Consider the following 10,629-nt stretch of genomic DNA (forward strand, 5'->3'; position numbering starts at 1 on the left):
TCAGATCCTGCAGGGCCCTGGTCTCATGAGGCAGAGCGTTCCCCCAGGCCGGAGCCAGAGTTGAAAAGGCCCTGGCTCTGGTTGAAGCCAATCTAACTTCTTTAGGGCCTGGGACCACTAGGGTGTTGCTATTTATGGACCTTGAGGCTCTCCGTGGGGCATACCAGGAGAGGCGGTCCCATAGGTACGAGGGCCCTAGGCCGTGAAGGGCTTTAAAGGTCAAAAGCAGCACCTTAAATCTGACCCTGTACTCCACCGGGAGCCAGTGCAGCTTGAAAAGCACTGGGTGAATATGCTCCCATGGCAGAGACCCCGTGAGGAGCCTCGCTGCAGCATTCTGTACCCGCTGGAGTTTCTGGGACAGCTTCAAGGGCAGCCCTGCGTAGAGCGAATTACAGTAGTCAAGCCTGGAGATGACCGTCGCATGGATCACTGTGGCCAGGTCGGGGCGGGAAAGGTAAGGGACCAACTGCTTGATGCGGCGAAGGTGGAAAAATGTCGCCTTGGCTGTTGCTGTAATTTGTGCCTCCATGGAAAGGGAGGCGTCAAGGATTACACCCAAACTCTTAACGGAAGGCAATGGCACTAATTGGGCCCCCGCAAGAGAAGGGAGTTGGTCCCTCATCCCCATGCCATCCCGACCTAGCCATAGGACCTCTGTCTTCGAAGGATTTAGTTTCAATCGGCTCCCACGAAACCATCCAGCCACAGCTTCCAAGCATCTGGTCAGTGTGTTCGGGGCCGAGTCAGTGTGGCCATCCATCAGCAGATAGAGCTGAGTGTCATCAGCATATTGGTGACAGCCCAGCCCAAAGCTCCGGATAATCTGGGCAAGGGGGCGCATAAAGATGTTAAAAAGCATCGGGGAGAGAATTGCGCCCTGCGGCACTCCACACACCAAGGAGTGGCGCGACGACATTTCCCTCCCTAATGCCACCCTCTGTCCCCGACCAGAGATAAAAGAGCACAACCAGTTACGGGCTATGCCCTGTATCCCTACGTCTGCAAGGCGGTGGTCCAGAAGATCATGATCGACCATGTCAAAGGCTGCTGACAAATCTAAAAGGATCAGCAGTCCTGACCCGCCTCGATCCAGTTGTCTACGGAGATCATCTGTTAGGGCAACCAGAGCCGTCTCCGTCCCAAAACCAGGACGGAAACCGGACTGAAATGGATCTAATGCCGATGTTTCCTCCAGAAACCTACCAAGCTGTTCAGCAAATTCAGTTCACATAAATCACTATGTGGCCATGGGTATAGAATTGCTAAGAATAAGGTCACACCAAAATAGGAAAAAAGGCTATTACATATAGTTGAAATACATACAAAAATTTGCAGGTTAAATTAAAATCTAGGAACCTTTTTTCTATTGTTGATAGCTGTTAATGGTTCTGTACTTAACTATTGTTTCTTCGTAAGTAGTCCCTGGGGCAAAGATTTAGGGCAACTTACATTTTTACACAAAGCCCACAAAGGGGTAGTTCTCACTGCAGTTTCCTCAATGGCTCCCAATTTTACCTAAAGAAATTTGAATAAAGTTCCATGTGCAGGGCATAGCTTTGTCACCTCTTGGTTTAAACCTCCTTTTTCTTTTCTTTTCAACTAACATAGCCTCTGTACATGCACAGGGTTCATGATTCAGCAATCTATTATACCATTTAAAGTGTTACATCTCCTGACTAAATTACCATTGGAATAAAGCCATGATTGGCTTTTCTTACTAGGGACTCAAGGAAGGGGTAGATGTAAGAGACCAAATTCCCAAGGGCCGAAAACTTGTTCAGTCAGTTTAAAATCCATTTTCCCAGTTTGATGTCCTAAGACATTTCTGATACATATGCTTTCCTGTTTCTTGCTGCTTAGGAAGCAGGCTTATAAATCTTAAACTTTAAACAGATCAGAATTTCACCATTCAGACAACCCAACAACTCAACTTTTCCACCGAAAGCCAGTAATAAAAGTTTGGTCAAAATAAATTCCTAATCAAGCCTCAGCACTAATTGATGATGTTTCCTGCATTAAACAGACATGTCTGCACCCCAGGCAATGAAAATTGGGAGCTACATGCCTTCTTTATCTACAGGAGTTAGGGGTACAGATCGCTTTTCAAAAATGTTTCACAAATGTGGGTTGTTATTATTTTGTGTCATCACCCCCCCCCCAATCATTAGCAGAACAATCAACCGCCCTCTTGTGTTTGAGTGAAAATGGCCAGACAGTCACGGTTCATAAGATTTTTAATATTCTCAGTCATTTCAGCCTTACCATTAGCAGATCAAATTTTCTGCCCTTTATTTGCAGGAAAAAATGATCAAGGCTCATTTCACCTAATTATGAATTTGTATGTGCTTTAAAGAGGGACGTGGGTGGCGCTGTGGGTTAAACCAGAGCCTAGGACTTGCCTATCAGAAGGTCAGCGGTTTGAATCCCCGCAACTGGGTGAGCTCCTGTTGATCGGTCCCTGCTCCTGCCAACCTAGCAGTTCAAAAGCACGTCAAAGTGCAAGTAGATGAATAGGTACTGCTCTGGCAGGAAGGTAAACGGCATTTCCGTGCGCTGCTCTGGTTCGCCAGAAGCAGCTTAGTCATGCTGGCCACATGACCTGGAAGCTGTACGCCAGCTCCCTCGACCAATAAAGCGAGATGACCGCCACAACCCCAGAGTCGTCTGCGACTAGACCTAATGGTCAGGGATCCCTTTACCTTATGTGCTTTAAACTTTGGCTGGACTCTAGCATATTTGAAGTCTGATTTAAATAACAGACAAAATGGTGAAAACCCCTAGATATGCACTCAAATGCTTGGTATCACCAGCTCTGCTTCAAAACATCACCACTTTCACCTCCCACTTCTTAAAACTATTCCAAACTCTGAAAACCAATCCTTCCATCTTTCTATACCAAAGAGCAAAGCTCGGCTGAATTTCAGCCCATCACCCCACCCTACCCCACCCCACCATAACTTCACTCTCCAATGCTTGCAGACACATTCCTTATCCTTCCTTCTAATTACCTCTAGCACCTTCACATTACACACAACATACAATCCACCACTGAACTACTCTTCCACATAACCATCGATTTGTATGGTTGGAAGGGACCCTGGGGTCATCCAGTCCAACCCACTGAAATACAGGGATCTTAGCACCATGACCTCCCTTTTGCAACAAGATTTGTACTACCAAAAAGACACACAAAAAGACACTACACAGGCATAACTGGAGAGGGACATACAATCACGCCCCTATGTTCATCCAATTAAATTAGTTATTTTTAAACTAAAAAAAATTAATGTTTCTGTAGCTCACATTTCAGAACTGCCAATGGTGAATGACACAATGTAACTGGATCAAAAAAATCATTATTCATTATCTACACTGGCAATATCACAGCTTGACTAATTATTTATTTACAAATTTTAATGTGGGTTGTAAAACTGGTTCTTACATTAGTTTACAGTTTGTGGAGAATATTCTCACCTCACATCACTACTCTTAAGATTTCACAATTCTCTTTCTTTTAAGTCACACCAGTCCCATCACGTGGCAGAAGAAAACAGGAAGAACTTTCTGGTGGTAAAAGATGTTTGGCAGTGGAACAGACTCCCAGAAGGTGGTAGACTCTCCTTCTTTAGATAATTTTAAGCAGAGGTTGGATGGCCAACTGCCAGTGCTTCTTTAACTATGATTCCTGCATTTCAGGAAATTAGACTTCCAGCACTACAACTCCATGAAAACTGAAGCCTTTGCTTGCTACCCAACAGAACCTGTTTCCTAAAAACAGGCCAGATAATTTTGGGACCTAGCCTGTTTGCTGCTCCTTATTTGTACTCCAAAACAACTTAAATGGGTCTTGCTGAAGTTTAATTTGCTACTAGCTTAGTTCAGGTAGGTAACTGTGTTGGTTTGATGCAGTCAAAATATATAAAAAAATTAAAAACTTGTCCAGTAGCACCTTAGAGAACAACTAAGTTTGTTCTTGGTATAAGCTTTCGTGTGCATGCACACTTCTTCAGATACACTGAAACAGAAGTCACCAGACCCTTCTATATAGTGGGAGGGTGGGGTGGAGGTTTTCTCAGAAGGGTTGTAGGAGATGGGTGATTTGCCATACCCATTGAGTCACCAGCTTAGTGTTAAGCTCTGTGTTTTCTGATGCAGAGAAGTGATGCTAACTGATTGAAACCTGGAAGCCCAGGAAGCTGCCTTTATGCCATGGCCCAACGGTCCATCTAGTTCTGGACTGTCTGCACTGACTGGCAGAGGCTCCCAGTGTTTCTGGCAGGGGGCAATTCCCAGCACTACCTGAGGAGGTAGGGTTTGCACCTGGCTGGGATAAGCTTATGCATGCATAAGCAAATACCATGTGACTAAGCTAGACCTCTTCCCAGAGGCTTAGGACAGTGACAGCTCCTGAAGACCCCTGTAATGACTAATGGATCACTCAAACTAGAATAAATTAAGTTGTGTTATTGGTAAGTAGAACCTTTCTGCAAAATGATACAAGATGAGCCCTCTGTGCTGGCCAACCAGAAAGGGACTGGGCTGCGGAATCAGTCCTTCTCCAGATGTTATTGGGCTACAATTCCTAGCCTCCCCAATCACTGGTCCTGCTGGCTGCGCTAGGGTTCCCCATCCCTGTCTGAGAAGCTCCCTAACATGTTTCAACTAACATGTTTCAAGCGCATCTGAGAGATGCAGTCTTCCCACACACCTGAAGAAGTGCAAATAGCGATGGAAAATAGAAATAGTGTGGGGAGAAGTTCACAATGTTTTGTCAGCAATAATATTACAGACAACAGTTTGGGGTGGTGGGAGCCTCTGGTTCATACACACAAAGAAACAATTTTCATAAAATGCTACCTTTCTTTCCCAGTTCAAAATATGCTCTGCATTTTTGAAAGTCCAGGAGTGCCTAAATGAAAACAACCAGGGTGGTTTTTTTAATGCTCTGTTAAGTCACAAATCCCTGTAGTGCAAATGCATGCAAACACACACACACATGGAACAGCAAATGGAGCAATCAGACCAGGAGCAAAACAACTTTTACATGGAAGATGGAAGGAAGCACAGCCCCCTTCAGCGTGCCCAGAAGCTGGTCGGGCATGAAGATGAAGTGTATATCAGAGCACATGGCCGCGTTGGTGTTGGGAGCTGGGTCTCCCCTCCAGCCACCAGCCCTCCAGCCCTCCTGAAGATGCTGCTCCTGGGCTACCGCCGGCGAATGGGCTTGTACACACACACAGACAGCAGGATCATGGCGACGAGCAGGATGCCAAAGACACTTCCCATCAGAACTGCAAGAGAAAGGAAGAGCGAGAGCCTGGGCTGATAAGGCATGGAGGAGGGCAGCCAGGGACTGATTCAGGCTACAGGGCACGCTGCTCTCTCTTCAAGAGCAGGAGCTGGGAGACACAGGGTGCAGTTACAGGCTGGGAACAGGACTTGGGAGAAACCAGGGTTCAAATCTCCACTCGACCGTGAAGCTCCCTAAAGGTAAAGGGACCCCTGACCATTAAGTCCAGTTGCAGATGACTCTGGGGTTGCGGCGCTCATCTCGCTTTATTGGTCATGTGGCCAGCATGACTAAGCTGCTTCTGGCGAACCAGAGCAGCACACTGAAACGTCGTTTGCCTTCCCGCTGGAGTGGTACCTATTTATTTACTTGCACTTTGACGTGCTTTCAAACTGCTAGGTTGACAGGAGCAGGGACCGAGCAACGGGAGCTCACCCCGTCGTGGGGATTCAAACCGTCAACCTTCTGATCAGCAAGCCATAGGCTCTGTGGTTTAGACGACAGCACCTAGGAGCCCTCAAAGGCCAATCACACACAGTGGCTTCCAACCTTCGCTACCAATTCCTCCCATTTTCAGAATTCCTTGGACTCTTGCTCTCATCCTTGGGCACAACAAGAACCAGTGCTCCTACTGAGCATCTGCTAGAGCAGAAACAGGAAACCTGTAGCCCTCCAGATTCTGTTGGACTCTGCCAGGGGCTGTCAATGGGGAAATTCCAGTCTGCAATCCTTGCTGGCCCCATCCTGGCTGCAAGTAAATGCAGCTGGGCCAGGAACTGCCTGGCAGGGTGAGGAGAAAGTGGTGGGAGCCCCAGCCTGGCTGGGAAAAGAAACAGCCAAATGACCAGCAAGCTGATTGTGGGGATTCTCAGAAGCATAATGAGGAACACCTTTGGAAGTCTTCTTCACAGGATTGGAGGAATAGTACAACTTATTACTGATGCAACTTTCTGACAGTGAGGTGTAAATCTCAGCACATTTAAGTCACAATTGGACTGGGAGGCAAAACAATTCAAGAAAGGAAGCTCAGTGCTGAGAGCCAGCCCAGGAGGCACCGAGGCCTCTGAATGCAGTTGCCAGGAGGAGAGAAAGGCCTCACTTGCCAGTTCCCCCCTGTGAGAACAGGAGGCTGGACTGGATGGGTCACTGGCCTGATCCAGCAGGCTCCTCTGGTATTAAAAAAAAGACATGCAGGGTCCACAGAGTCTGTCTTTTCCATGGTTTTTCACCCCCCCCCCACTCCCCGCAGCATAGGCAGGGTGTCCGAGAGGCCATCTAGTCTACCCCAGGCAGGCGCTACCTCCTCCTCCTTCCCTGGCCCCGGCTGCAAAGGGCAAACCAGTTCATCCTGCCGGCCCTTGGCTAGAGAAGGCCTTTGGCCCTGCAGGAAGAACTGAGCCAGGAACCACAGGGATGGAAGTGGGGAGGGAGGCAAAGCCCCCCCCCCAAGTTCCGGGGCTCCCTTTCCACGGGGGGGGGCGAACCTGCAAGCGGCGGGCGCGGAGTGATGGGCTTGGGGCAGGCGAGGGAGAGGGAGGACTGGAGGGGCGGGAGGCGGCTGCAGGGCCGTGGACCCAGGCGTGCGAGGAGGGTGCCCTCTCTCCCTCGGGGACCCAGGCGTCCGGCCTCCTCACCCAGGTTCTGCGTCTGGAGCACGGCGTAGGGCCGGCTGTTCCCTGGCGGCGCCGCCGCCGCCTCGGCCTCGTCCCGCAGCGCGTCTCCGCCGGCCGCCCGCAGCCGCAGCAGCAGCAGGCCCGCCGCCCGCCAGCCGCCGCGCCGCCCCATCCTCGCCCGGCCCCTCTGCTTCAGGCCCCGCGCCGGCAGCGGAGGCCGCCCGCCTGCCCGCCCTTCGCCCTCCTCGGGGCCAAGCCGCAGGGCAGCCCCGCCCGCCAAATCCCCGTAGCTCCACCCGCTGTCTTCTGCACGTGTGGATGCGGCCAAGTTGCCAGCACGTGTTCGGCCAAGGTGCTTCGAACGGGAACCTGGCCGGTGGGCCCCGCAATGCCACGCTCTGCCCAGCGCAGGGAGGGAGGGCGGCGGGTGAACGAGCGAGCGAGGGGGTTGCCAACCGGCCCCAAAAAAGGTTGCGCGTGGACACGAGGGCTTTAGGACCCCGGGGTCTCCTTCAGCCCCCTCCCGAGCATTGCATGCTGGGAGTGGTAGTCTCCATTCTCGGATGTCGCTGGACTCTCTGGAGAGAGGAAAGTGGAAGCTCGGCGTGCCTGAATTCAAGGGGAGTTACTCCCAAGCGTGCATAGGATTGTAGCCTAAATGCAAATAACCTAAGCAGGCTTCAAAACCATGGGTCAGTCAATGCGGCTTTTAATTTCCTGCTCTTTTTATTGCATTTTAATCAATGTTATCTCGTTTCACCCGTTACCTCCTTGCCTTGGAAAAGGCAGCAAGCTACAGATCTTTCCTAGAAATAAAACGAGAACGAAACAGTCCCCAGCTTTGAAGAATTCGGATTTTCATAGGTTTAAATCTCACTCATTTCCTAGCTGTTTTTGTTTATAACCAGATATTCTACAAGTCTGTGCATTTTGCAAAAGTTTCCTTTCTTTTCCGAGAGCACTTTCTGAATGGAGTTGGCACCCAGCCATTTCCATTTCCAGAGGGCTAGTAGCCACACCAGTCCCTTACAGCAAAAACGACAGTCTTGTGGCACCTCAAAGGCTAACAAATTTATTATCACGGCATAAATGTTTTGTGGACTTCATGGGACGCAGTTGTGACCCAGCATCTCTCTGAAAGGAACCACAGTGCAAATACATTCTCAGGGTAACCCCTTCCTCCTTTGCAGAGCTCACCTCACCTCCCCAAAACAAATAAATTGGTAAATTGGGGAATACAAGAGGGTATTAAATACAAGAGAATTAAAATCCACAGTGCTTCCAGCTGTGTACAATAAAATAAGATGGTCTCCAAGTCAAAGGACACTGGAGACATCCAGATATTTGAAATACATTTATCATAGAACAAATGTAGGGTTGCCAACTTTTGATTAAAAGGTAAAGGTAAAGGTACCCCTGCCCGTACGGGCCAGTCTTGACAGACTCTGGGGTTGTGCGCCCATCTCACTTAAGAGGCCGGGGGCCAGCGCTGTCCGGAGACACTTCCGGGTCACGTGGCCAGCGTGACATCGCTGCTCTGGCGAGCCAGAGCCGCACACGGAAACGCCGTTTACCTTCCCGCTGGTAAGCGGTCCCTATTTATCTACTTGCACCCGGAGGTGCTTTCGAACTGCTAGGTTGGCAGGCGCTGGGACCGAGCAGCGGGAGCGCACCCCGCCGCAGGGATTCGAACCGCTGACCTTTCGATCGGCAAGTCCTAGGCGCTGAGGCTTTAACCCACAGCGCCACCTGTGTCCCAACTTTTGATTACAGTACTGTATTTTCTGATCCCTGAACCTGTAGGCAGAGATCTAATTGAGGGTGATTCTCTCCACTCTTAAGAACAGCTTATTTTCCCCAAGTCAAACAAAAGTAAGACAGAGCTCTTTATCAGGGAGAAAGCAGCAAGAGCCTTTGAAAATGATCCAAGTCAGGAATATGCGGTGGAAATGATTTGACAGCCTAGAATTGGGTCTAGAGGAGATAGCCTCGTGGAAAATTACACAACAGAGGTTCCTGTTCCTTTAAAACAGGGCTGCAAACTTCCTAAACACATTTTTCTGCAGCTCCCCACTCCACTGATTCTGGTATTGTCTGCAACAAGAAAATAATACTTAGCCCTAGGACTAGGGTGTGGGAGCCCTGCATCCTGGTTGTGGGACACACCACCCTCTCCTCAGTCAGCAGATCAATCACTGGATGAGTGGAGATCATGAGCGGAGAGGAGGTCTGTGTTGGTGTGCATACGAGAGGGGTGTGTTGGCTGCACCCAGTTTTGGCCACACCCACTGCTGGAGTGTGGCCCCCAGAGGGTTAAGGTAAAGGTAAAGGGACCCCTGACCATTAGGTCCAGTCGTGACCGACTCTGGGGTTGCGGCGCTCATCTCGCTTTATTGGCCGAGGGAGCCGGCGTAGAGCTTCTGGGTCATGTGGCCAGCATGACTAAGCCGCTTCTGGTGAACCAGAGCAGTGCACGGAAACGCCGTTTACCTTCCCGCTGGAGAGGTACCTATTTATCTACTTGCACTTTGACGTGCTTTCGAACTGCGAGGTTGGCAGGAGCAGGGACCGAACAACGGGAGCTCACCCCGTCGCGGGGATTCAAACCGCCGACCTTCTGATCAGCAAGTCCTAGGCTCTGTGGTTTAACCCACAGCGCCACCCGTGCCCCCCCCAGAGGGTTAGCCAAGGACAAATGTGGCCCTCCAGCAGGGCTGGATTTAGGTTTGATGAGGCCCTAAGCTACTGTAGGAAATGGGGCCCTATATATAGCAGGCAGGGCCCATTACTTACGTCATAGGAGCCTACACAACACAAACACTGTTGTTGTATGTAAGTTTTATTTTATTTGTTTTTTATCTTATATTTTGAAAATGTACATCCAGTTGTTTTCTCCTTTACATTTTTTTGGGCCCCCCAAGAGAGTGGGGCCCTAAGCCAAAGTTTGTTTAGCTTATACATAAATCCGGCACTGCCCTCCGGGTAAGACAGCCTAGCCAAGCTTTGTGAAGATGTTGTGAAGGAAGATGTTGTGAAGATGAAAGGTGTTGAGGGCTGCAACTGTAGAGCGACAGCAACTCCCATTAGCCAAACTGAACAGGTAGCTTTTCTCTTTGTACCATGGGCAGGTATTGACAAGACTCTTCTCACAGGCCAATGACACAAACTTGCATATGCTAATTTCCATATAAATTCAAGACAAATTTCAGAGGACAGAAAACAAACTTGCAGTTAGCGCTTCCTCTTCACAGGATGTCAGGGTACCAACTGGAGTTTCTGGACTCAGTACGTTTTGTGCAGATTAGTTCTCGCTGCCTCTCCCTGCCCCTGTCCCAATCTGCCTGATTACAGACTAAAAGCAAGTCTTGTCTAATACCTAACATTATCTCTCTCTCTCTCTCTCTCTCTCTCTCTCTCTCTCTCTCACACACACACACACACACACACACACACAGTGTCTGTCTCCTCTCCCACCAATGGTTACTCATTGGGCAGGGAGCCCACCAGTTGGTGGCGCCAGAGCCAGCTCACCCTGCATTTGTCCCCCTCCTCCTGGTTCTATGGAGGTGTGCTCCCTCCCACCTGAACTGGTTGTAAGTGGAGAGACAGACCGGTGGGGCAGACAGAGGGGAGATGGTAGGGTAGAGCCCCTCTTTCCCCGAAGGGCGAGCCTATTGTACTCAATGCCCACCCTTTACTGCACCAGTGGGGAGAGTGGCTGGT

At 49.8% G+C, this 10,629-nt stretch overlaps 1 protein-coding gene across 1 annotated transcript; it reads right to left on the reverse strand.

Moving 5' to 3' along the window:
• Window positions 1-4,917: 4,917 nt before the first annotated feature.
• On the reverse strand, window positions 4,918-7,896 carry LOC310830576 (uncharacterized protein C12orf76 homolog; the record flags this gene model as incomplete). The annotated part of the gene is made up of 3 exons (XM_083710357.1): window positions 4,918-5,294; window positions 6,928-7,484; window positions 7,889-7,896. The coding sequence occupies 3 exons, from the start codon at window positions 7,894-7,896 to the stop codon at window positions 5,209-5,211; spliced, it is 651 nt and encodes a 216-aa protein (XP_083566483.1). The 3' UTR covers window positions 4,918-5,208.
• Window positions 7,897-10,629: the final 2,733 nt, after the last annotated feature.

The sequence above is a fragment of the Podarcis gaigeae genome (genome assembly GCF_964106915.1).
Source record: "Podarcis gaigeae genome assembly, chromosome: 13".
In the NCBI taxonomy this organism is placed as follows: domain Eukaryota; kingdom Metazoa; phylum Chordata; class Lepidosauria; order Squamata; family Lacertidae; genus Podarcis; species Podarcis gaigeae.